We start from the raw sequence: 21335 nt of genomic DNA on the forward strand, positions 1-21335 counted from the left end.
ACTACAGAGAACACCGCAATACCAGAGTCATGTTCATTAGGCAAAAACACACGCCATGAAGTTAAACACTGGTGACAGCCTAAATCAATGTCCATTTTCTCCCCTTTACACAAACTGACCGTGAGCCTTTTCCAAGAGGATTCCTGTGCTAGCGTCCCAGTTGAATCACCTCTCTGCCAGACATCAACCCAGTAAAGCTGGTAAACACCATACTATATTGTTGTACCCTACGACCCTAATCATCACCCAGTCATTACATAAATAACACATCCTACAAATGGGCTTGTGTGTGTGTGTGTGTGTGTGTGTGTGTGTGTGTGTGTGTGTGTGTGTGTGTGGGGCACGCATGGTGAAGTGACAGGGGATCTTTAGAGGTGATGAAATCAACTTTGGTTAGTAAGCAAGACCTCCCTCAGTGTGATCTACATGCTAAATCGGCTGTACCACACAGACAGACAGCACTAGAGGCAGAAAATACAACACCAGGGAACATGGAATGATATCCAATTATATTAATATGTCAAATGAAGGCTATACCGATATATTCCCCCAATGTACAGTATGTTCAAATATGTTCAAAACTAATAACGCATCAACGCTTTAGAGAGCAGGGGTGTCAACGGTTGGATTCTGGGTAAACTTTGAACATTGAGATATTAAAGACATGATGAATCAGACACATAGTATATAAAGGAGTGAGAAGTTAATGTTTCTCTGTAGTAAGACAACTGAGCTTGGAATGTGCCGAGTGCAGGGAAAACAAAATCGCACGTGACAGTACTTCAACGGAGACACCGTTGAAGGCTCATATCACTTAGTTCCCTGCTTAGCAAGAAGGATGCAATGTTTAGAGATACGGAGGAGACTCCAACCAAAGTGGGGTATGAATACCACTACGGGGGAAGCCATGTCTTTTGTCTGAATACAGCTGTGTCGACCGTTCGGGAAGAATTCAACTTGGTTAAGCTTCTCTAGTGTCCATGAGTTACTTACTTTGACAAATTTGACCCTAACACTACTAATGACCATAGTTATGTGGAAAATATATATCTAAATCGTTTTCATTTGGCATACTAATATCAATATCAGTGGATATAATTGAACAAGGAAAGTATGCCATTTAGACAGCGTGTCTGAGAATAAGTTAGGTTGAGTTAAGTTGGAGTGATCCATCTTTCGGCTGGTCCACTGTGGATCTTACCAGCGCAGGGCGATCTTGATGGGCGTGGTGAGGCAGGAGGTGAAGAGGTCAGCGGGGAGGTCAGGGTTCATGGGCAGTAGCTCTGAGGCTTCGCAGGCGGCCAGCTGGATACAGTTCTTCATGGAGGGGGGGAGAGGCATCTGGGCCAGGGGGTGGTTGGGGTTAATGGCTGCCACCTTGAAGAGGACAAAAGACTTGGATTGGAGATGAGGCTAATAGAGGGATAGGCTATACAGAGACACAGTTCAAACAGATAAGCTGCACAGACGGACACACCAATTTCATGCTATCCCCGTCTGAATGAAATACACAGTTTTATTCAAAAAATAAATAAAAAAAAGGTACAGACAAACAGAGAACACCAGGGAATAATAGAAAAATAGAGAAAATATGTAATACTGAACTCTCACACTTGACTTTTTTCCCCCTTGCTGGCTCTGACTTTGCTGATAGCTACTTTATTGAGGAGAAATGTACTTACTATGACTGTGATATGTGGTCGTCCCACCTCGCCATCTTAAGATGGATGCACTAACTAAGTCGCTCTGGATAAAAGCGTCTGCTAAATGACTCAAATGTAAATAAAGTCAGAGAGAAAAGAGGTGAAAGGAAAGAGAAATAACAGTCGACAAAGAACAAGATGACAGAACAAGAGAGAAGGGAAAACCAACCAGAGATGGTAACACCGAGCAAGAGAAAGAGGACCAGATAAATGAAAAAGAACAGAACTAACAGAGAAGAGAAGAGACATAACAGGCCAGAGGGATGTGCAGGTCAGAGAAAGGGAGTGAAAACCTTTAGGTCATTGGATCCTCTCACTGCTCTAAACTTCCTCTATCATCCGGTAATGAGATGGTGGAAGAGAGCTTTTGAAGTTCAGGGCGGCGGCTGTGTTCGACAGCACAGCGTACTCTGAGCAAACAGCCTCTGGAGCAGATATTGGCTAATGTGATATTATCATTCTGGGGAACTAGACCGCCTGTACAATGCCATGAATAGAAAGGTGAGAGAGACTACCGAGTGTGTGTGGAATGCACAGGTGTTTATGCATGAGTGCATGTGTGAGCGTGCGCGTCTACTCCTGTATGGGTGTATAGATCCACCCAGACCTGATTTAATGTCAGCCTGCCTCTAGGCACCTTGTGGAGGTGAGCTCCACATTTCATTTGACGACCTCGAAGCGCTCCCTTCCCCTCCTTATTCAGGGCTGTGTACCATGGACTCCCTGGGCTTATAAATACTTAACAGACTTATGACTGAAGCGCTTCTACTTTCGAGCTTCAAATGTTCGAGTTCTGCCATAATTCTACAATTCTGGTGCAGCCTAAATCTCCCAATGACTAACAATACGTGACGTACGGCCGAGTTTCAGGCAAGGATCTGGAGATTTGGGGGTAATTTTGTACTGATGGCATAGCTGATGCATATGATGGAAGGGTGCAATACAATTTAAAGCACTTTGTCCGTCTAGCCTTATGATGGCAAGCGTCACGGTAGATGGATGGTACCACGTGTTGAAGAGTGGGACTCTTCATTGCACCCAGGAGACTGAGATTTACCTAGCACTCCTAAAACCATCCCATCCGTGAGAGAAGAGGGAAATTCTGCTTTAAGTGTTAAAACCCCTTCCTGTTTTTAAAAACATCACTATGCCAAGCTGGCTATAACTGCTGTGCAGGGAGGAAGTGAAAGATCTTCTCCAAAGTGTCAACCCAAACACTTACATACAGTGCAGTAGACCAGGGACACATGCCCAGTCGATCAGACACAGAACTTCTGCTCTCTGTCCTCACATCTCCTTAGTCTATAGGGAGAAAAGGGAACGTGGGATGCACACACATGCACGCAGTGCACTCAATGCACTCAAAGACAAGTGTCACCCACAGCACACACAATCTGGAAAATGTGAGGTGAAAACAGCTCAATTCTCCCCACAGTCAACTCCTCAACATCTGATGCAAGCCTTGGTAAACCTAGGCTTATTAACGCCACTTAGGGCAGAGTGCAGACGATGGAAGGCTGGTCATATTTTACTAAGGGCTAGCTGGTAGACACACACACACACTCAAATGCAACCAGACAGACCGACCAGCATTTTCTCCATATTTTTCCCGTTGGTGAGGAGCAAAGACAACATTCCAAAACTTTCAATTGAAATCAACCGAGGCATGAAAAGTCTCTCAGTTCAGGGTGCAACAGAGCCATGGGCAGAAGAGCCGCTCCACCTAAACAACGGAGATACACTGAAACAACAAACAACCTCAACACTACATGATGAGACAGCACGAGTCCTCCCAGTTCTAGAAATACACCGGGAATAAGTCACTTCTAATCAGTAGAACCATAGTGAAACCCCTTATGGATATAGAGCCTTCCTCTCTAATTGTAGCTTGTTATAATGAGGAGACTCCAGAGAAAGGAAGTTTGCCAACATCTCAGTGTGAGATCCATGTGCGTCTTCATTGCTTTTTAGGTACACACTCATAAATACCACTATTAAAGCTACAGCTCTGCTCAGACCTGCCTGGATTAATAGGGACGTGTGTGCGCTTGCGTATGTACACTGTGCATGTCAGTGTCTCGTATGATTACATCTTCTCTGTCACTTCTTAATGATGAAAATGGGGAATGTTACACTAACCAACGCAACATGGATATTTGAACTAGTCCATAATGCATGATGATGGATCAACGATGGTGGAACAATATTGTTACACAAGTCATTTGGGATATTGTGATACAATACACACCTTATGGTAAATACCACATTACTGCCTAAACCCTGCTGCTTTTTGGTAATTAACATATTAGCATATCATAATCTCAGAAATTTGCATTACAATCAGCATGGAAGGATTTTATTTTCATCACACTGGGTATGTGATTTTTTTACTGACACTAATTCACAGAACTAATTGTACTGTATGGGGAGCGGGGCATATACACACAGCAAGGAGACAACACACACTCAAACACAGCCTTTACAATACACACATGCAGACACATTGGCTGAGAACAGATATACCAACAGACAAATGCACAACAATCAGACTCCTTCCGCCCAAAAGAAAGAGCACGGACACAAACACAGTCATTTCCAAACAACAGATAACGCAGTGAGCATCATATTGCTGACTCCATACAGTAAGTTCTGAAATATTTAGCAGGAAGCGGACTGCTCATAACAGAGCACTCAGACACCACACCCTGACTGAAGGTTGCGTGCGCGTGTGTGTGCGAGCGAGAGAGAGAGAGACCACCTCCCCCTCCTTCCGCACCACTCGATATTTCCCAGTAAAAAAAATAGATAATAAATAAAAAGGGCCCTGGTGGGATCAAGTCTGTCCCTGTGTGTGTGTGTGTGTGTGTGTGTGTGTGTGTGTGTGTGTGTGTGTGTGTGTGTGTGTGTGTGTGTTTACATGCATATAAGAAGGGTTGTGTGCGTGTGAGAAGGCATGGGCGTGAACTAGGGCCACCCTCTTCGTTCACTCTGCTGCAGCGCGTTGTGCTGTAGCGGAAAGAGGGATGGAGAGGAGGCGGAGAGCACGGGGACTCCCTGCCTGGGTACTATCATGCATCTTTAATAGTGTTCCGGAACTACCTCCCTCCCTCTGTCTCTCCACCGCTCTCTTTCCCTACCTCCCTCCTCATCCTATTTCAATATTCCTCTTTCATCTATCCTTCTCTCCCTTTCCTCTCCCTCCCAACTACCATTCATCTTTCCATCCCCGTCCTCCAACTCTCTCTCATTCTCCATCACTCCCCCCATCCCTCTCTTCCTGTTGCTGTGCAGGCGGGGGAGAGGTGCACCAAGGTGTAAAGTGGAGCCATTTTGCCTTCCGCCAGCAGTATAATGATATTTAACTTGGTCTAGTTCTAACACAGAGGGCTATGAAGCACAGTAGTAACCCCAACTGTTCTGTGCTGTGACACAGAAAAACAACATTTTCAATACAAACTGACTGAAGACATCACCCTGAAACTGACCCACTAAAAAGGACCCACTCCAAACACAAAGCATCATTTCCTTTTGCATATCGGCACATTCTTTTCTGATGAATAAGGTTTGTTAAAAATATCACGTTTACTTTCGACCAAGACTCATACTTAGGTTATGCCACATTAAATTCCATTGTATCACATGGCCCATGTTGTTATATGGCACATTTTTAAATAGTTTGTTCACAAACTCACTGGTCAGTGGCTACAACCTTACACTTGAGTGGATAGCTAGGCTAGCATGGAAGCATAGTGTTTCTCAACAGTTCCAGCTGGCTGGAGCTAAGAGCTTTACCCCATAGTGACCCAAAGAGAACCCAGAGTGGTCAATTACACCAACACTTTTAACAGCTGAGGAACGAAGGCTACTCTCTATCCCTCTCGCTCTAGACCTCTGTTGATCCATCTCTCCATCCCTCACTTTTTCTCTCTTCCTTCCCCACTCCCTCTCTCCCGCACTGACAGCTTTAAGTGTTACTGATGGGCCGCTGAGCCTTCTCTCGCTCCTTCCTCTATCTGGGCCGTGACCCCTGCTATCTCAGCCTGGTAAGAGTTGGACACATAGGGAGCAGGGCAGAGGGAGCCTGAATGGACAGATGGGGAGAAAAGCTGTGTTTCTGGTATTGAACTTAGCGTGACTGCATAGTGAAGGATGAATCTCCTCTCAGGATCTCTGTCTTTCTCTCAGCCTCTCTAGACGGCATTGTAACACTTTTTTGTCCATCGCCTCTCTGCCATCCCTTCCTCTCCCACTTCTCTTTTCCCCACTTCCTCCCCCTTTCTATTGCACGCCATCTCCCCCCCCCCCCTTCTCTACATCTCATCAACCCTCCTTGTCCTTCTCTCGCTCATCCTCTCTTTCTGCTGTATTCCATATAATCTGAAGTGCGTTCAAACTCCATGAATAATTGAACTGCGTGTTGTAAATTCACTTGAGATGGCCAGGAAGAAGAAAACAGTGAAATAAGGTGGGTAGAGGGATGGTAGGGAGGGGCATTGGACATCCTGACCAAACCAAAACACTATCATTAATTAATTTAGCTCCAGCTGCCTATTCGCTGGCTGGGATCACAGAGAGGAGATTGTGAAACGCTTCTTTTGTTCAAAAGAATTAGCTGGCTTGCCATTTGGAATTCAAGGGACATTATAGACACACATACCATGGTCTCACTGGGGGAGTGGTTGTGTGTGTGTGTATGTGTACGTCGGTGTGTGTGTACAGAGCATTCATAAAGTATTCAGACCCCTTGACTTTTCCCATATTTTGTTACATTACAGCCTTATTCTAAAATGGAATAACCCTCCCCTCAATCTACACACAATAACCCATAATGACAAAGACATAATTGGTACACTTTTATTTTATAAATGAAATACATTTACATAACTCTTTACTCAGTACTTTCTTGAAGGACCTTGGGCAGCGATTAGAGCCTCGAATCTTCTTGGGTACGACACTAAAAGCTCGGCACATTTGGGGAGTTTCTCCCATTCCTCTCTGCAGATCCTTTCAAGCTCTGTCAGGTTGGATGGGGGTGATGTCGCTGCACAGCTATCTTCAGGTCTCTCCAGAGATGTTCGATTGGTTTCAAGTCCGGGCTCTGGCTGGGCCACTCAAGGACATTCAGAGACTTGTCTCGAAGCCACTCCTGCATTGTCTTGGCTGCGTGCATAGGGTCGTTGTCCTGTTGCAAGGTAAACCTTCACCCCAGTCTGAGGTCCTGAGCGCTCTGGAGCAGGTTTTCATCAAGGATCTCTGTACTTGAAAAAATATATATGTTTCCCTCAATCCTGACTAGTCGCAGTACCTGCCATTGAAAGACATCCTCACAGCATGATGTTGCCACCACCATATGTGAAGCTTGGCATTCAGGCTAAAGAGTTCAATTTTAGTTTCATCAGACCAGAGAATCTTGTTTCTCATGGTCGTAGAGTCCTTTAGGTGCCTTTTGGCAAACAAGCGGGCTGTCATGCGTCTTTTACTTCGGAGTGGCTCCCGTCTGGCCACTACTATAAAGGCCTGATTGGTGGAGTGCTGCAGAGATGGTTGTCCTTCTGGAAGGTTCTTCCATCTCCACAAAGGAACTCTGGAGCTTTGTCAGTATGACCATCGGTTTCTTGGTCACCTCCCTGACCAAGGCCCTTCTCCCCTGATTGCTCAGTTTGGCCAGGTGTCCAGCTCTTAGAAGAGTTTGTGGTTCCAAACTTCTTCCATTTAAGAAAGATAAAGGCCACTGTGTTCTTGGGGACCTTCAACGCTGCAGACATTTTTTGGTACCTTTCCCCAGATCTGTGCCTCGACACAATCCTGTCTCAGAGCTCTACGGACAATTCCTTCGACCTCATGGCTTGATTTTTGCTCTGACATGAACTCTTAGCTGTGGGACCTTATCTAGACAGGTGTGTGCCTTTCCAAATCATGTCCAATCAATTGAATTTACCACAGGTGGACTCTAATCAAGTTGTAGAAACATCTCAAAGATGATCAATGGAAACAAGATGCACCTGAGCTCAATTTCGAGTCTCACGGCAAAGGGTATGAATACTTATGTAAATAAGGTATATTTTATTTAAACATATACATTTGCAAATATTTCTAAAAACCTGTTTTCGCTTTGTCACTATGGGGTATTGTGTGTAGATCATGAGGAAAATTGTATGTTTTGTCCATTTTAGAATAAGGCTGCAACGTAACAAAATGTGGAAAAAGTCCAGGCCTCAATACTTTCCGAATGCAGTGTATATCTCTCTCTGCCACCCACCTCCAGCTCCTGCTCTCTCTGCAGGGCGAACTGTTTGAAAGACTTGACGATGATGCCTGCGTTGGAGCAGTCGTAAACGAAGATGGAGGGGCTGCCCATCCACGTCTGGAGGTCGTACACAGACAGAGGGATGTACTGGGTGTAGTTCTACAGGACAGACAGGATGGGGGTTAGTAAACATTTTGGTAGACAACATTAGATGCCATGTTATAGCCACTTACAAGCCAGCAAATAGAAATGTTCTCTGTACAACTAGCAATTATTTGTTCAACCTTGTCCAAAATTAGTTTAAGATGTTGCCAAATCCTTCAATCCTCTTTCAGTACTAATAATGAAAGAAAGAGGGGGAGATGTGGTTTTAACTGTACGGCTGCGTCCCAATTCACTTTTTGGTTTGGATGTGGGGAAGCAATGAAAGTCCTGGTGCTGCTTCTGACTACTGTACTGGGAGATGCTCTGTGGTGGTGGTTTTAGGGGGTGGACCAGAGGGATCAATGGGGCCTTGGCACACCGTTGCAGACAGTAGGCAGCAGGGCTGGTTTTATAGGACTCATCATTAAGGGGAATAAAGAGAGGAAGAGAAGAGGAGGAGAGGCTCTGGGGTGTACTGGGGAGAGGCAGCGCCCAAACCAAGACAGGAGCCGTGTGTCATTTAGAGTGGGTGTTTCCTTGTGTGAGTTGTCCATAAAATAATGTATTTCTGTAATAACTATTTTTGTTGTTGGTGCGGGGGGGGTGTGTGTGTGGGATAACTTGTTTATGTCTAATATCAGTGGAGCCAATGGACCTCAGTGTGTTTGTGTTCGTGTGTATTCAACGATTGGACTTTATTTGTGAGTCTTTGTGTGTGTGTGTGTGTGTGTGTGTGTGTGTGTGTGTGTGTGTGTGTGTGTGTGTGTGTGTATATATATATATATATTTCTGCATGTGTGTGTTTCTCTCACCTTGTTGAAGACCCAGATCTCTCCGTTGACGGTGGGTCGGGGGACCCCGTGTCCATTGTAGTGGAAGAGGACACGCTCCTCCTTGGCGTTGCGTCTCAGGGACGTACACAGCTTCTTCACCTCGTCTACGGTGGGGTCCAGACTCTGCTTGTAACGTGCCTGAGCGAGAGAGACACATACCGAGAGAAAGAGTGAGAAAGAGTAGAAGAGAGCGTTAATATAATTTGATTGTGTTCTGTTATCACGTTGCTACAACTACCTGCCCCTCATTTGATCTGACAACATGCGTTCGACTAGAGAAGAGAGGAGAGAGAGATGCATCGCAGTTTGAGAGTGTGGACAGACACATACACCATAGTTTAAAGTGTATCGATAAATAGACGGACGAAAGTGTAGAAATATGAAAACAGGGTGAAACGAAAAGCAGGCCAAACACACAGGTCTTTTCAATTCAACTCCCTCTTTCATTCATCATTAAACAACTTTGGAGAAACAGAGAGCATGTGGATTGACCGTCCTTCCAGGACAATGTCTAGAGGACTAGAAATAACTAGATACAACTGAATAGCGGTGCTGAAAATAGGTTAGGGCTACGGGCGATGTCTTTTTTGTTATTCTATTTGAATAATACTTTTGTATGAGAAAGGAGGTGTATTTGCATCATTGCTATCCTACCTGGGGAGAATAGAATAGACTATTGTGTTTGCTGCAATAGGCTTCAGTGGCATATTTAAATAATGCTCCTGCTGCTTTTAATTAGGGAAACAGGCCTCGAGGTCATTTAGCAATGAGAGCAGAGTGGGACAATGGCCTGCTTTGTGTGTACACGTCGTCATACAAATATAGACTGTGTACATAGTACACATATGGGAATCATACAAACAGTCAAACACGGGTTCTCTCAAACAAGACACACACAAACCATCGAAACGTCAGTCACCTGTCCGCATCCTGTACAATGGATTAAAGTGAGCAATAAGAACAATGTTTTTTTTTTTTTTTTTTTGTGCTCCAGCTATGTTTTACCTCAAGAGACCTTTAGGAAGTTTTTCTTGGTAAGCCCTTCTCGTAACCCCTCAACCTAGTACGAGCCCGTTCCCACTCAACCTAGTACGAGCCCGTTCCCACTCAACCTAGTACGAGCCCGTTCCCACTCAACCTAGTACGAGCCTAGTACTCAACCTAGTACGAGCCCGTTCCCACTCAACCTAGTACGAGCCCGTTCCCACTCAACCTAGTACGAGCCTAGTACTCAACCTAGTACGAGCCCGTTCCCAGTCAACCGAGTACGAGCCTAGTACTCAACCTAGTACGAGCCCGTTCCCACTCAACCTAGTACGAGCCTAGTACTCAACCTAGTACGAGCCCGTTCCCACTCAACCTAGTACGAGCCTAGTACTCAACCTAGTACGAGCCCGTTCCCACTCAACCTAGTACGAGCCTAGTACTCAACCTAGTACGAGCCCGTTCCCACTCAACCTAGTACGAGCCCGTTCCCACTCAACCTAGTATGAACCAACTATCTTTTTTAATCCATCAGTTCCCATTCAAGGACATCAGCATTTAACCCAAACAATCATTAGAAACACCAAGCTAATTAGCAATGAACCAATCAGTCCAATATGTATTTGTATTCAACGACGTCATCCATTCTCATTCGGCTTCAGAACACAGTGAGCCTTGAAAGCTAAAGTTGCTGATTGAGTTTGGTGCAATGAGATAGGACCGCAGTCTGAACACTGCCGGCGGATAGACACTCAACGATCCAATGTTAGTCCTTATGAGATTAAGTGTTATCAGCAGCTGCTAATTGCGTTAGAGTTGGGATTTCAAAATCGGATGTACACTGAAATGTGAGTGGGGAGAGATGGGGCGGTAACGTGATCAGTTTAGGCTGACTAAACTTTCTTCAAGAGAGTGTGTTCGATGGAGAGAGAGAAAAGAAGAGGAAGAGGGAGAGGAGAGAGAGAGAAAGGAAGAAAGTGAGAGAGTGAAAGCGCTTTTGTGTACATGTGCCCATCACACACTCAACTGCTGTTCTCCATCTTTACCTGAAGGGGGAGCCCTGGTACCCCACTGGGACTCTCCTTGCAGGTAAGTCAATACTCCCAGGAAGTCCTCCTCCCATCTCTCTCCTATCCTCCATCTCTCCCTCTCTGCAGCTAGCTCCCAATGCCCAGCAGTGTCTGAGCAGTCCCATTGGCACTGAGCTGGGAATTTGATGTGCGTCTGCCCTTTCAGTTTCCGTCTGTCTCTGTTTAGTTGGCTCTATCGAGGTGTCCATGTATTGATCCATCACTCCTCACAAAAAAATCTGACTGACTCCATTGGTGCATGAAGTGGTTCTGTTGTTTCTGTCAATGTCAGGACAGATATGGTGCCTGGCGCACGTCAACCTGAACCGAGCTAAACCCTGCCCTGTCTGCTTCAAGGAACAGGTACCAGGGAAGGATACAGATAACCAAGAACACAAAAAGACAGACTTTTACAATCTCAGACATACTGATACCGTAAGCTACTCAAATACTCGCTCTCTCAAACACACCCACACACACACACACACACACGGGCATAGCCTACACGGGCACACAGGAACACACATAGGCAGTCGGGCACACACACACACAGAAACATTTTCCACTGATGGTGGACCTGTGGGACTGGGGATAATCCCTGTACTAGAACAAGGAAAAGCACAGAGCGTAACCAACCTCTCATCCCTGATCTGCTCAATAACAATAAGAGCATATGTCCCAAATGGCACCCTATTCCCTATGTAGTGCACTACCTTTGACCAGAGCAAGCTCCAAAGTGGTGCACGACATACGGAATAGGGTGCCATTTGGGACGGAACCAGAGTGAAGAGAGAAAAAAAACGCCACATCATTAACACACTAAACCTTTCCTAAAGCCATTCAACACTGAGGGGTGCAGGACGGTAAGCCCACACGGACATTAGAGACTAAACTCACTCTGATTACAAAGGAAAAGATGGATGGTATTACCAGCCTTGCATAAATGTTGTGTAACAAAACTACGTGACACAGAGAAACATGAGATTGAGAATGAGGAGATACTACTACAGGCAGTAAGCTTGTCACCAGTCTGTTTTTTTACCAGAAAGACTGAAAGCTGATAATCTAACAGAGTGAAGTTGCAGACCAAAAGCATGTATGCAAAATAAAACAATGCAAAATCAAAATTGTACTTGCATACTTTTTACAGATACATTTGCTTCTAAAAGCTCCAAAGAACAAGCCAGGATAGACAATGTCTGAAGACAGTTTGTATAGTTGACAGCAGCCGTGGCTGTGGCACCCCGACTTGTTGTCAATGAACGCAAATCTGTTGAGTGCTGTGCCTTTTCCTGTCATTGGGAAGGGCTATGTTAACATTACAGCACAAATACTGGGATTGTTTGGCTGATGACAACCACAAATCTAATAGGCAGATAGAGAGGGAGGAAGCGAGAGTAAGAGAAATAGAGAGTCATTTCTCAAGCACTGTATCATCTTCCTGCTTTCAGCTGCTCAGATCAATACTGCTGAGGAGAAATGATGCCAATGGTTTGATGGTGCGCGCACACACAATGAGCAAGCCTGTATTTCTGTTCACTTTCATTGCATGTTAAAAAACACACACACACACACCCTTTCATAGGTCTGTCAGTGATGATGTGTGTTGGTGCGAAGTCAGCCAGGGGCTCCTTCACTTTGAGTCAATTGTCTTCTTCCAATTCACACCTCAGGAAATTGAAGAGACCAATACGTTACTCCTGTTAATAGACACATTCTAGTCACAGTAAAGGTTATAGGTAACCATAAAAGTCATTCTATTTCTATGAAGGGTACTGTCCTTGCCAGACTGAGTAACATGATGCAAGTGTCATGACAGAATCTTATCACCTTGTAAAATGATTTTAAAGAGGTTCTCCGGTACTTTTGTATACTTTTTTTGCCAGTAGTTCTGAAAGTAGTGCTCACGAGCCAAAAGTGGTCCCAGAAAATTGCGTCATATGTACAGATACATTATGTGCACAACTTTTTGCTCGCTCCCTCTGCTGTCTGCGCATCTTGCTAGCTGTCACTCAAACAGCGAAGGGTCTGAACCTCATTGGCTGAACTCGAATTGCAAGGGCACTGGCCCAGCTTTCAGTAAACAGTCGCTTTCAAACTAGGGATTTCATGTCTAATTGAGGTAAGACAATAGTTCTCTTCATAGATAATGCATGAATGAACTACCCATTGGCACATCCAGCCCAAAGTGAGAGGTATAAAAATACTTACTAGTCACCAAAGTTCCGGATCACGTCTTTAATCCAGAGTGAGCTGGAAATAGCGAGGGGGACTAGAATTGCTTTTTACATTTTTTTTTCTTCATTTTTATTAAAAGGAATCAGTTTTCCTCGTCATAGTCATTGCATCCCTTTAGAGAGCTATTCATAACTTGCAAGAAATGCCCAGATCAACCAACCCATGTCAGCTAACGTTTTTAGTAAGGTTTTTTTAGCCCTTAGATTGTTATGTTGGAGTCACTCAAATATCACAATACACATACATGGCAAAATGTATAGAATTGCAAGAAAATAAGCTTTAAACCTGCAGAATTCTCTCTCCACCAACAAGAGGGGTGTGAACAGTGTCATGAACAATGCTTGTGCCCATTGAAATAGATGTGGATCACTGGATGTTCCCCAATACAGGAAGGGAGGCCTGAGTGAAAAAGTTTGGAAACCCCTGTGTTAGACTATGTGTAAGAAGAATAAAAAATAAATCATTCAACTGTTCATGAACCAGCGCAAGGCCAGGACTGAGTAATGACAGGTTTAGGATGACAGATGACGCATCACTTCCTGGTTAGTATGGGTAAGTGGACAGACAGTTGATCTGGCATCACCTTTTTTTCCTTGTCGTCAGACACCCTGGGGGCTGTAATCTGCAGCTGCATAGTCCGGTGTGTGTGTGTGTGTGTGTGTGTGTGTGTGTGTGTGTGTACACTCCGGAGGAAAAGGAAAGTTAACAGGTCGCTAGGATCCACAGACACACCCTGCAGCCCTTTGAACTCAAGTGAATCTAGTGACCAAACATTGGGCTTTGCCTGTAAATGCATTTCAGACACAGGGCCCAATTCCCTAGAGTAAACAGACACACAGGCAATTTGTGAGGGTCCATTTCTGTCAGTTGCAATGTGTAGTGGGGGAAGATAGTTCATAGTGTGTATAGTGTTTTGGCCTGAAAATAATTGACGTAATAAAATTATTTTGTTGTTTGTGTGGGTAGGTGTGGGATAACGGTCTAATATCAGGGGACCCTGTACGCACGTGTGCGAATACACTATGTCTGACCGCATTTAGTCGACTGGTCAATTGTTTGGTCAACAGGCTGTTGGTCGACCGAGATTTCTTTAGTCAAGCAGAGGCAACAAAATAAACATTTTTATAATGATGGTGAACACGCAGACTGATCCATTGTGGTGGCTGTGGGAATGGCACCGCCCGTCACTAAGACATGTGCTACTGAAATTGTATATGGATTTTATGTAAGAGCAAATGGTGCAACACTAATATAAATTATATTATAACAAATTAGCTTTTCTCCCGCGTTAGATAGCAGTCGCTGTCCGCGGTTCAGAAACACATCAGTGCGCTGTTGAATTGGTGCCTTTTCCTAGACCATGTGCATAATAGCAAAGTTAACCAGCATATTGCAGCAGAGTTAGGAGACGAGCAAACAGCCCTTGCCTTAATTGTCTAAGAAAAGCGAGGAGAGGGGAAACCAACTTAATTAGCTCTATAAATCAATAGCCTAACATTCATAAATCATCCATCCATCTACAGTACCAGCCAAAAATGTGGACACCTACTCATTCAAGGGTTTTTCTTTTACACTTTTTTTCCTCCCCAATTTCGTGGGTATCCAATTGGTAGTTACAGTCTTGTCCCATCACAGCAACTCCCCTACGGACTCAGCAGAGGCGAAGGTCGAGAGCCGTGCGTCCTCCGAAACACGACCCAGCCAAGCCGCACTGCTTCTTGACACAATGCCCACTTAACCCGGAAGCCAGCCAAACCAATGTGTCGGAGGAAACACCGTACACCTGGTGACCGTGTCAGCGTGCATGCGCCCGTCCCGCCACAGGAGTCGCTAGAGCGCGATGGGACAAAAGACATCCCAGCCGGCCAAACCCTTCCCTAACCCGGACGACGCTGGGCCAATTGCGCGCCTCCCCAGCTGCGACAGAGCCTGGACTCGAACCAGGATCTCTAGTGGCACAGCTAGCACTGAGATGCAGTGCCTTAGACCACTATGCCACTTAATGCGTGCTGATTGTGCCGTTACAGATTGGGATGATCGGGAGCTGATGTAGTAGTGGTGGCCAGCAGAATGAGCTGGGGAAACCTCCGTCCCCCAGTGGTGTGTGTCAGCCACAGAGGCCACAGGCCACCATGTAATCACCACATAACTCTGCAGTGTACACTATGCAGCTAGCCCCGTTAGCACCACATAACTCTGCTGTTTTGCCGTGAAGGCCAGCATCACATGACTCTACCATGGCCACTGGGCTAAATACAACTAGACGCTACCATATATATCTCTACCTCCGCCGTTGTATACTATAAAGCTAGCGCCTCAGTCCATGACGCTACAGCTAAGCCCTTTGGCATCACATAACTCTACCTCAGACACAAATAACCCATCAAATAACCCATCAATATGCCATAGCCAGCTCCAGTCTAAACACAGCTAGCTGGACCGGGAAGCCATTCTGGAGTTTTGGTACATAGCTCCAGTGAACAGCTTCAGAACAGAGGTCCAGTAAAGCTCTCTCTCTTTGTACGGGCCCAGCTGTCAGATGCCCAATCCACCTCTTTTCTCTCGTTCTCCTCTAATCGACTCTGATCCCAATTTCCGGCTACAGCCGCTGGAATTTCAATGGGAATTGATTGAGGGGCAGCAATGCCAGAGTCCATTCCTAAAGACCGAGCCTGGCAGAGGCTTGGGGACTTCCGGTGTGTGTTGGGGGATTGAAGTGGGAATTCTGTCCGGATATGCCAGGAAGAGAGAGGAGAAAAGTGGGGTGTGGTTAGGCGAAGAAGAGAGAGAGTTGTCTTTCAGGGTTAAATTTAGAATGTGGGGTGAACAAGGGGGAATGAGGACACACACTGACACTAATCTGAGTGTGTGTAATTAATCCACCTCCATTCAGAAATAGCCTCTAATGCAGGGGTCTACCGGGCACACCGGTAGGTAGGTAGGTAGGTAGCTAGGTCGGTCGGGCGTGCACACATCTCTTAGGTTATTTCAGTCACAAAGCGGATGTTTGTGGTAGAACCCCTTCCCCTGATTATGGTAAATGATGGGTCCTCAACATCCCAAGGGGTTTGGAGTAGGGTAGCATTTCTAGAAAATACACACACAAACAAACAGGGGTGTGATATGTGAGCCTGTAGAGGTATCCAGGTCAGGTGTCTCCTGGCTACTTCAGATCTTTCCATCTGATTTAGGCTCCATTGATCAGGTAATAAATATATGTCTCCTTCTGCACCTCAGGAATCACTGGGTTATTATAAAGGTCCTGATCAATGAAGCCTCAAATGAGGGGAAGAGACCCTACAGGTTTTATAGTCCAGTGAGTGTTTACTGGAAAGGTGTGTGTTTTCAGAAGTGTAGTTCTAGTGTGTGTCTGTGTACGTGTACGTCAGTGAGTGAGTGCAGTGAATGGAAGAGAGCCAGTGGTTACTGTATTTTACTATATACCGGTATTGATACACGGACCAGTTTGGGGTTTTACTTTACCTATAACAGTACTTTAAAGTTTGGTTTGTTAAATGTGTTACGCCACGTGTAATGTCCGTTTTTATAATTTACTCAGTTTTCTACTTGAGTCGTCTCTCTCCTTCGACACATACCAAATCCTGTACCATGTCACTCAAGGAGAGCAGTTTCTACTCTACCATCAGTCACAAGCACTTGCAGATGAAACAAGATTTATGACAACGATGCTGCTTTCCACTTTGTTTCTTAATACAAATCTGCAAGCGTTCGATATTTGTACTATTAGTTTGTGCATCTTACTGTCTGCAAACAGCTAGCTAGTTTTGTTTTTTCTTAGCAGGTTGTGGTTCAAAGAAATCACGCCGCTAATGCTAATCGCTAGTTAGTTGGCTTGTTAGCTAGCTAGCTAAATGTACTGGGTCAGAGCAAATGTAGCTAGCTAATACAGCCTGCTAGTGCAGGCCTAGATCGGCATGTTGTTTGTGCAACGATATATCCTCAATCAGAGAGGAACAAGCAAAGCATGAATATTTTAGCTACATGGAAGCTATATCAAGTAAGAGAAAACATTTAATGTAACATCTAATTAGAGTCCACTGAGAAACACTGACCAACACTTTGGTTCAAACCCTGTCACAATAACCCCTCTGGCTTTTTCATTTGCTGTAATACTGTATTCAAAGTGCCCAATATATTCCAACTTTTGGTTGAAGTTGAATTGAAGAGTATAAAACCATCAGAATGGAGAAGGCACCCATTAAAAACACTTAGAATGTATGTGTTGCCACACTAGGGTCATGCACTACTCAAAGCATATCATTAGTAAAAAAAATCTCAAACGCAGTCAAATATGTGAACAATATTGTGGCCGTATCACCCAGCCCTACCAGTGACTAGCTATGAGCTAAATCAGATGTAACACCTCCGCACTTCCAGGAACACGGTTAGGATTTCCTCTTAATGGAAGCACGCACATTCGTGTATGTGGATATGTGAGTGGAAGTGGTTGTTAAAGTGTTCTCCTCTCTAGAGCGCGTGTGAAGAGTTGGCTAAGTTGAGTGTGTACAGTGTTTGTTACGTTTGGTGTATGGGTCGGTGTGTGCTTGTGCGTCTACTGACTGGGCCGGCTAATGAGGGCTCTGTGGAGTTGTCAGCAGTACAGCTGGCACCTCAACCTGAAGAACAGGGTTCTGGCCAAATCACTGCTATGCTATAGTTGTACACACACACACACACCCCTCTCTTATTTGCAGACAACATCTTACGTACAGCCAGCCGGTTCTACTACAGAATAGAATGCACATTACAATGCCATCAGCTTTTTTTCCCATGCACATAGTAAAGTGGGTGAGAGTGTGTATGCAGGTGTGCATGTGTGTGAGTGCAATTATACTCAGTATGCACTTTGCAGTCTCAATGTAAGACACAGCCCCTAGGTGAGTAGTATAGCCATCAGCAAAGCCATTTAAAATACTGGGTCAGGGGGGCTTAAATGATGCCTCTAATTGTAATGCCTAGAAACTGCTTAGTGAATAGTGTGTGTGTGTGTGTGTGTGTGTGTGTGTGTGTGTGTCAGGTGAGCTCTGTGTACACCCAAGTGTGTGTCAATGAGTGCATGTCCTACTCCCTTGCGCTAAACACACACAGCCACTCCCGCATTCCTTGTGCTAGCTGCATTGTTAAACGGCAGAGAGCATTCGCCTGCCCTCCCGCCCCATTCCAGGAAAAGCAGGAAAAGAAAAGAATAGCCTGAATCTCCTAGAAGTGGTATCTACCCTGCTGATATCGAGACAGACATGGTGACATATCTTGAGATTGATACCAAGGACAAAAGTTCTGTATGAGAGGCTAAACACACCAAATTACATTTAATTCACTTTACAGACATTTAAATCTAATTCAGAGAAACTAAAAGATTGCATTATTACACTTAAGTTCCACGAGGTGCAAAAGAAGAAGCTTAAAATAGCAGTGTAAGATGCTCTTGCCATGTGATGGGGACAGTGAGAAGGCAGACCTAATCACATTACAAGTTACAACACATTGCCACAGTGGTTCTGTTTTTAGGCCCCCAGTAAAATACACCATGACGGGATCATCTCTGTCTGTCTACATCTCACCAGCGTGTCTGCCTCTCGTGTACCTTTTCCTCTCCTCTACCTGCCCGCTCTTTCTCCCTCTCTGGGACATGGTGTCAGTGCTGCATGCTTCAGTAATATTTACCCAGTAATGAAGTCTGGGGCAGAGCGATTGTGTGTCTGGAACAGAGTCCCTTAAGCTCAGCCTGCTGTCCTCAGACCTCCGAAATAGGGCCAATACAGGGTAAGGTATGCATCATTCATTCTTCATCTACACACATGAAAAATATGCCTGTAGAGAGGAGAGAAGGGATGGACAGAAAGCTAGTAGAAAGGTAGGAGAGGGTGAGAGAAACTTGGTGTGGAGAGTAAGACAGGAGAGAAAATAGGAAGATATGTTGGGGGAGAGGGGGAGCTGGCTCCAGAGGAAAGCAGATGCAGTCTAGGTGGTACAGGATGGAGGGATGAACCCTCTATTAAAGAAGACGATGAGGAGAGTGGTATTGGGTGGCAGGTCAAGAAATAAACCAGTAATGGAAAATGGAAAGGTAGGCTCAACCTTCAGAGAAGGTTGGGTTTCAAAAACCAAAATGGTATCTGTTGCAAAACAAATTTCTCCTTTCCCAAGATAATCCATCCACCTGATAGGTGGGGCATATCAAGAAGCTGATTAAACAGCATGATCATTACACAGGTGCACCTTGTACTGGGGACAATAAAAGGCCACTCTAAAATGTGCAGTTTTGTCACATAACAGTTTTGAGGGAGTGTGCCATTGGCATGCTGACTGCAGGAAAGTCCACCATAGCTGTTGCCAGAGAACTGAATGTTAATTTCTCTACCATAGAGAATTTTGCAGTACGTCCAACCGGACTAAAAACCGCAGACCACACCAGCCCAGGACCTCCACCATCTTCACCTGCGGGATCGTCTGAGACCAGCCACCTGGACAGCTGATGAAACGGGCGTTTTTCTGTCTGTAATAAAGCCCTTTTGTGGGGAAAACTCATTCTGATTGGCTGGGCCTTGCTCCCCACTGAGTCCCTGCTCAGTCATGTGAAATCCATAGAGTATGGCCTAATGAATTCATTTCAATTGACTAATTTCCTTATATGAACTGTAAAATCTTAAATTGTTGCATGTTGCGTTTATATTTTTGTTCAGTATATTTAAATGAAAACCACTGCATCATGATCATGAATGGATTAACAAGGCTGAAGAAGGCTCAAGTGGACCATCCAGAAAGAGGGCCAAAGGGCCAACTACATACGGAGCATGAGTGTCTACCACCTAATGGTGTGAATCCCTGTCATACCATGGAATGTACATAGGTTGCCTTCCTAACGATACGCGTGCTTACTACAGAGATAACCTACTCATCTATCCTGCCCCAGTAGCTATCGGTCTTCATTAGGCTGGCTTTAGTCACAGAGTGTCTGTGATGAATGGCTTCCTCTCTACTAGGCTACCTGGCTCCAGAGAGAGAGTCAGTGTTCCAAATGGGACCCTGTTCCCTTTCTAGTGCACTACTTTTGACCAGGGCTCATAGGGCTCTGGTCAAAAGTTGTGCACTTCATAGGGAATAGGTCGTCATTTGGGACACACACGGAGAGTAGACAAGCTCAACACCTTCAGTCTGCCTCTTTCTTTCTCTTCCTCTGTCTCGCTCTCTCCGTTTCCCCTCAGTCTCCCTGCATCTGTCCTTTCTTTCACCCTTCTGCTTTTTCAGACTGCAGGCTCAAATCACTTGTGTCCAAAAAGCAATTTACAAGTGACCAAATGGCATTCATGTGTGTTCAGACAGCAGTCATTTGCTGACTGACACGTCTACTGACACGTCTACTGCCAGGTGTTAAAGTAATGACAGGTGTCTGTGCAGTGGTGTTGGCTGATTGGTGGTGGTGCTTCCCATCACTCAGAAGTTGTGCAGCTAGCTAAGGTGACAGTGCCTGCCATGGAAGTTTCCCAGTCACGTCAAAGGATGATCCAACTTTCAAAATGATGCCTTTTTTGGCTAGCCACAACAGTCAACAACCGAGCTAGCTGTTTAGCTTGTAGGCACACTCACCAATGCTTCTGTAACCAATTAACAAGTTAGTTAGCAAGCATACGTTGTCAAATTTTCAACAGAGTAGCTAGCAAGCGACAAGATATTCCAAATAACAGAAGAAGAAAAAATAAAACACTTGATGGCAAATAAATCTAATTTGACCGTTCAGACAAGTGGATGGCCAGGAATCTGATTTCTATCTGATTTACAACCACCTATAGAGGTGGTTTAAAACTGATTTGAAAATATCAGATTCTGTGTGCTTTTTGGCTGCTCAAACTACAGGAAAAATATCAGATGTGTCCGATTTGAGTCACTTCAAACTGCCCGAGTGTGAACAAGGCTTTATTACCTCTCCTCTTTCTCTCTGCCCACACTCATTCCTGTCTTATTTCCCAGCACAGGAGGTTGGTTAAAAAGATCGTAACAGAGGTACAGAGGCAGTCTGCCTTGCCAGAGCTTTAATTGTAGCTGTCCTGTCAAGAGACACAGCTGGTCAGATGGTTAGTCAGTCCCATTCAGAGGC

General features: G+C 45.0%; 1 protein-coding gene across 8 annotated transcripts in view; it reads right to left on the reverse strand.

Moving 5' to 3' along the window:
* The window catches only part of LOC106564921 (regulatory-associated protein of mTOR), a 196284-nt gene that overhangs the window by 126883 nt on the left and 48066 nt on the right, over nt 1-21335 (reverse strand). For all 8 annotated transcript variants that reach the window (XM_082958854.1, XM_082958855.1, XM_082958858.1 and 5 more), the window contains exons 5-7: nt 8907-9065; nt 7963-8109; nt 1202-1377 (exon numbers count right to left, since the gene is read on the reverse strand). In XM_082958854.1, coding sequence (XP_082814980.1) covers nt 1202-1377; nt 7963-8109; nt 8907-9065 — 482 coding nt within the window. The remainder of the gene's footprint in view (nt 1-1201; nt 1378-7962; nt 8110-8906; nt 9066-21335) is intronic.

The sequence above is a fragment of the Salmo salar genome, chromosome 12 (assembly GCF_965601325.2).
Source record: "Salmo salar chromosome 12, fSalSal1, whole genome shotgun sequence".
Taxonomy (NCBI): domain Eukaryota; kingdom Metazoa; phylum Chordata; class Actinopteri; order Salmoniformes; family Salmonidae; genus Salmo; species Salmo salar.